At 36.2% G+C, this 6543-nt stretch overlaps 1 protein-coding gene across 2 annotated transcripts in view; it reads right to left on the bottom strand.

The window, feature by feature from the left end:
* Positions 1–486: 486 nt before the first annotated feature.
* Positions 487–6543, bottom strand: part of PLAA (phospholipase A2 activating protein) — a 37335-nt gene continuing 31278 nt past the window's right edge. For both annotated transcript variants that reach the window (XM_061132757.1, XM_061132758.1), the window contains 3 exons: positions 5398–5499; positions 2860–3024; positions 487–1229 (listed from right to left, as the gene is read on the bottom strand). In XM_061132757.1, coding sequence (XP_060988740.1) covers positions 664–1229; positions 2860–3024; positions 5398–5499 — 833 coding nt within the window. In that variant the 3' untranslated portion in view covers positions 487–663. The remainder of the gene's footprint in view (positions 1230–2859; positions 3025–5397; positions 5500–6543) is intronic.

Below are 6543 nucleotides of genomic sequence, written 5' to 3'. Positions count from 1 at the left end.
AATTTGGGGCTTCATCTGACTGAACTGATACTAACAAATTTGCTTTCAGATACCTAACAAATTAGTAACTTGCTCTCACTTCATCTAAAAATAAGCCATTAAACAAACTTTCTATTTACAAAGGACTTAAATGAAGAAATTATTTTATATCTTCTCAACAAATGGGATAATTTATAACAAACATAATTTTAATTCTAAAGCATTTGTCCTAAAACAAGACTTTGAAATCAATCAGTGCTGTTGAATCAAGCAATGAAAATGAATAGAGTGGAAATTAAATAAAAGACAACCACCAACAAATAACAATCTGGGGTATACAAGTATAACAGCAAAAGCAGATTACATAAGTAAAAGCCCTTTTCTTCTAGATGGCTCATGTAAGGGAATTCTGCCACTGTAGTTGTGTTGTTGGTGGTCACAGCTCATTCTTAATTTATCTCTAAAGCTCTTAAAAACCTGCCCACATTACACAGGAAAATTTCACAGTTCATCAGTGCAAAATTTTTATTTCTCCTTTGTTTCCCCTCTCCCCACTATCCCACTTTACAGGATCTGAAATTTTACTTAATCCACAGCATTTGTTTCATCATCTGTAATCAGTCATGTGAAATGTGAAAGAAAAACAACACTCATCAAATTAAAATCTCAGCCCCCACGCCACCGTTACAGTAAATTTAGGATAAATCTACAGCATTCACTTACTTTAGCTGGTTCTGATACTGAGGCATACTTTTTAATTTGAGAATCAACACCTAAAGACTTGGCTAATTGTACAGCGTTGGAATCATCACTGATAAGTGTCCCAAGAGCCACAAGAAGTCTAAAAGTAGCTTCGAGGTCTTGTACAACTTCTAAGACTGTGCTAATTACTGACAAGCACTGAGCTTTCCCTTCAATGTTATGGTCCTTATGAAAACACACAGAATAGTTCAGGGTCAGCGTAGCCAGAGCGATGTGAATGTTCCTATTGCTCCCTGACTTCAGTTCTATTGCATGGGACAACAGTGATTCCCTCTGTGACATCATGAGCTTTTGTCCTGCCTGGCCAACAAAACAATTGCAAAAAGTCCTCAGAGCAAGCAGCTGGTTTGCTGGCTTTCCTCTGGGGTTCAGAAGACTGATGAGATGGCTGCTGAACCGAGTCCCTTCTTTTTCATTGCAGAAATTCTCATTAACACTGGGATGTTTAATTGACAGCCGAAGAATGTCGAGGGCAGGAAAGACAATATCTGTGAAAAAGAAAAATTTATTGTTAAAAAACTAAACATGTTAAAAATCATATGCCTGCTTTCCAAATTGCATATATTTCTAAATTTTGTGTTAACTGATTTTTCATATTTCTAGAGGCTATAATTATTGCTCTAAGATCACATCTGCTTTAAAACATGGTAACTCTCCTGGGTTATTAAGATAGCTTGACATACAGTGAGTATTCAATAAATACTTGTGGAAAAAAATAGTATTGGGAACTCGCTTTTAAAAAAATCCTAAAACAAGACCAAAGAATTGAGGAGGGAAAATTCTTTATAAAAGAATTCTAGCTGACAAATGCTAATAGGATGCTTATATATATTGGTGGAGAGATACACAGTTAAGGGACTGGATAGACGCCAAGTCAATGAATGCTCTTTTCAAGTGAATGAATGCTCTTTTCATACTGTTGACAGCATATCGAGCGTTGAAGAATTGATGCTTTAAAACCATGCTGTTGGAGAAGACTTTTGAGAGTCCCTTGGACTGTAAGGAGATCAAATCAGTCAATCCTAAAGGAAAGTGAAAGTCACTCAGTCGTGTCTGGCTCTTTGAGACCTCATGGACTATATAGTCCATGGAATTCTCCAGGCCAGAATACTGGAGTATTCTCCTCATTCCCTTCTTCAGGGGATCTTCCCAACCCACGGATGGAACCCAGGTCTCCCATATTGCAGACGGATTCTTTACCAGCTGAGCCACCACTGAAAGGTGCTGATGCTGACTGAAGCTCCAAAACTTTGGCCAGCTGATGTGAAGAGCTGACTCATTGGAGAAGACCCTGATGCTGGGAAAGATTGAAGGCAGGAGGAGAAGGGGACGACAGACGATGAGATGGCTGAATGGCACCACTGACTCAATGGGCATGAGTTTGAGCGGACTCTGGGAGATGGTGAAGGACAGGGAAACCTAGCGTGCTGCAGTCGATGCAGTTGCAGAGTCGGACACAACTGAGTGACTGAACAAGAATGAATGCTCCAAACAATCTTATTATCACTGAAAGTGAGCAAAGCAGAAATTATGGGCCCTGGGATATAAAGGTAGTATGCAACATCATTTATAAAGGATATTCACCTGAAAAAAACTATTGAACCAGAATCTAATTATGTCTAACATGAAAAACAAGAGACAGATGGACACATTAAGTGATCAGTCAAATTCAAAATATGGGGCATTCTGCAAGAAAAATGATTTTTTTCCTCCAATAAATCAATCATATGAAAAAACAATAGGAAAGATGGTACTTTGGAATAAAAAAGAGTTAAGTAAATTAAATAAGAGAAAAAATACTTGGAGCAAATGTTTGTAGCCTATGGTTAACAGGTCACAAAGAGTTTCATGTATGACTTGCAGGGGATTCACAAATGCTCTGGAAGAGTGTACAAAATGGTCCATGTATGGGGATCATCACACTACCTTCAGATTCTCATAGGTATATGACCAGAGAAGACTATGGACTAGAGCGGTACAGTGAATCCAAGTTTTTTTCAATGCAAATTTCAACTACCACCTTAACTTTTATTTAATCTAAAAACACCAATAGTATGGATAGGAATAAAAAGATATACTCTCTGTTTCCTGGTTACATTTTCAAAAGTATTTTTGTACCTTCAGGCCAGTTAACAGCTTTCCATAAAATCTGAAGTTGCTGGGCTGTGGGTTTTTCTGAAGAATTATTACATATTAGAGACAGTATCTTTTCAAGAAGTACCAAGTCATCCTCAGTTAACTTCCTCTCTTCAGATGCAGTTCCATTAAGTTCCTTTAGTTTACCTAGAACCAAATGCAAACCATCAGTATTCTCTAAATGTAATTAGCCACATACAATACGTAAGTGGCAACGTTTTCAATAAGAACATGCTACCACACACCATAGGGAGGTCAAGATTTTTCACAGCAATTATCAAAGACCATAAAATAAGGCCTGTGAGTATTTTTAAGCTAAGTACAGTATAGAAAAAGAAAGGTTACTGTGATGATTTCTTTGTTATCCTCTAAGATCTTCTAAGCTTTTTGAGTAAGTTTTTAAGTATACTATATTTGTAATCATTTTAAATGCTTTTCAAAGCAGTATTAGATAGCACATATAAGTCAATCCCTTACTTTCTTACTGAGAAAATTTATAACTTTTAGCCAACTAACATCAACTTCTATGACTACCAATGATATAGTCAAAAAGCTGCACGCATGCTAAGTTGCTTCAGTTGTGTCTGACACTTTGCAACCCTATACATAGCCTGCCAGCCTCCTTTGTCCATGGGATTCTCAGGTAAGAATACTGGAGTGGGTTGCCATGCCCTCCTCCAGGGGATGTTCCCAATCCAGGAATTGAACCTGTGTCTCCTGCATTGGCAGGTGGGTTCTTTACCACTGGCACCACCTGGGAAGCCCGGTCAAAAAGCTAAATGTGTATTTGTATATAATTCACTAACTTAGTTCCATCTGTACATTTGACATCACATTATTTAAACACGTTTAATGGAAATTTTGCCTTTCCCACCATATTCACACTTCATGAAACAACTTCTTTCAAACTCTTCACATGCAACTTCAATATCAGCATCCGTGTCATCATTAATGTTACTTTGAGTCATCTACATTATTTCATCAAAAATCTTTATCTCAAAGAATAAAGAAGTTAAAATTTCAAAATTTTTACCATTTGTAACTGGAAACTTGGATCTCTTTCATTATTCTTTGGCATTAAAAGCTGTTTAACAGAGTATTAAAACAAATCTTATTTAGGGAATGCAAATAGTAAGAGATCTTTTAGATCTCTATAAGAGTTTAAAAATGACAAGTTGCCTAAAAGTGTGTATACACTTCTTTATTGTTAAAAAAAGCAATTAAGAAAAGACCTACGGATTTTTATAAAGATGTTATAAAAAATAATGACAAAAAATAAAGCAAAACAACACCTCCTCCAAAACAGTAACACCACTGTCATATATTCAGATATGTACGTTATCTCAATAGACTTTCACCATAATCTTTGTGGCAAACATAGTAATACTCTTAGTCAAAAGCAAACAAGAAAAACCCTAGTCATTTTGCTTGGAGGAAAATTAATTAGCAGAAAAAGTAATCAAAGCCAACTGAGCAGTTTCAGATTTACAGACAAGATCTTTGCTTTTTAAATGCTTTGCTTGTTCGTTTTATTTTTTTTCTGAAAACAGTAAGAATTTAGGGGATAGGATTGATATTTTTCCCTTTTAATATTTTTTCTCAGTAAAGTCATCAAAAAGTATTTACTTAGATTTGTGTAAGGTTTCTTATAAAGTATTAATATCCATTATCAGGTTGTATATTTTTAGTTGACTCAGTTGTGTAATACCAAAATATAAATCTCTATCATGTAAGCACCTGGTTCCCAGCATATGCTTAGGAGAGAAATAGCCTTGAGAGAGCATCTCAGAATCTGTGGATATGTGAGGAAAGTATTTAATTAAAACACACTTACTTAAATGTTGTATGAAAGTGAAAGTCACTCAGCCTCGTCTGACTCTTTGCAACCCCAGGGACTATACAGCCCATCGAATTCTCCAGGTCAGAATACCGGAGTGGGAAGCCTTTCCCTTCTCCAGGGAATCTTCCCAACCCAGGGATCAAACCCAGGTCTCCCGCACTGCAGGTGGATTCTTTACCAGCTGAGCCATAAGGGAAGCCCAAGATTACTAGAGTGGGTAGCCTATCCCTTCCCCAACAGATCTTCCCAACCCAGGAACTGAATCGGGGTCTCCTGCATTGCAGGCCGATTCTTTACCAACTGAGCTATCAGGGTATACTAATGCATGTATATGGAATCTAGAAAGATGGAACTAATGAACCTACTTGCAAGGCAGCAATGGAGGCACAGTGGGGGAAGAAGAGGGTAGGATGAAGAGAGAGAGTAGCACTGAAACATACACATTATGACACATAAAATAGACAGCTGGAGGGAATTTGTTGTATGACGCGGTGAGCTCGAACCTGGTGCTCTGTGACAGCCTAGAGGGATGGGATGGGGAGGGAGGCGGGAAGGAGGTTCGAGAGGGGTCACATGTATGCCTGTGGCTGATGCATATGGACGTATGGCAGAAACCAACACAACATTGTGAAGCAGTTATCTTCCAATTAAAAATAAATAAATTTTAAAAATAAACTTACCTAATATTTGTGTAGGGTTTGCTTGGTCAAAAGTGACAGCCTCTTTTTTAGGAAAATAAATATTCACTGTCTTAGATGCAGCTGATTGGTAGGCACTGTTTCCTGTTTACAGAATAGAAGGTGAAAATCATTCAGAATGGCCAAAAGCAAGATTTTTCTGACTTTTGTCATCAAAATTAGAGATATATAACTATTCAGTGCAAGCAGTAACAACCCACTTCAGAAAAAAAAAACAGAAAGAAAACAAATCTTTAAGATTTTATATACTGCATGTATTTGTTCATATAATAAATTTCAGATTTGGGAAAGGGAGCTTAAATGCAAAACAAAGCCTTTTCATTTCATATTTTCTACTTCTCTCATATTTTTAAGATTCAATCTAAACTGAAAGTTTTTAAAAGATCAAAGAATACAAAACAATTATGAAACTTTCCAGTTTCTCCTTCTCTAGGAGAAACTGATCTCTCTTCTCATTCCAAATGATGTAGTAGGCACTGTCATTTTCTCTAATCATTTTCATAAATCCCTCCCAAGTTATAAGTTCCTGAAGGGAATATGTATTTACTTCTTCAATCTCCATTATAGTAACACTAACTCTGTATCTGATGATGAACAAAACATAGCCACCAGATGAAAACTCAGTAAATAAAGTTAAATGAAGCTAATTCAATGAAATATAATTTAAATCTAATTTATGTCTTACTTTCATTTCAAATCTTAATTTATACAACGTTTTTGTTCTGATGTAAAATTAAGGTATTGTGCAAAAATGTGAATAAAACATTTTGATCTTCTAGTATATTAGAAGTAGAAAGGGGGAAGTTAGATAAATGAAGAATGAGTTAAGTGCACAAAATTAATTGTAATTGCTTCCAAAGATAAAAAATTTTGACATCATCAAAGACACTGCCTGTACTCCCGATTGTTAAAGAGTCTAGTATGTGGTAAGGAAATTGCAAATCAAATATCGTCCAAACAGTTAAGCACAATGAAAAGTTCTCTGAAGGAAAAGTACGGGATGCATTGAGAACTTATGACAGAGAAGAGAATCTAGCAAGAGGCCATATATGCGTGTCCAGGAAGTTTCACTAAGGTCATTTAGTAAATACTATATAGCAAAATTAAATAAAAAAGAAAAAGGAGGGG

Source organism: Dama dama, chromosome 29, assembly GCF_033118175.1.
Source record: "Dama dama isolate Ldn47 chromosome 29, ASM3311817v1, whole genome shotgun sequence".
Taxonomy (NCBI): domain Eukaryota; kingdom Metazoa; phylum Chordata; class Mammalia; order Artiodactyla; family Cervidae; genus Dama; species Dama dama.
Note: the sequence above shows the minus strand (reverse complement) of the source record. Positions and strands in the feature narration are given on the sequence as shown.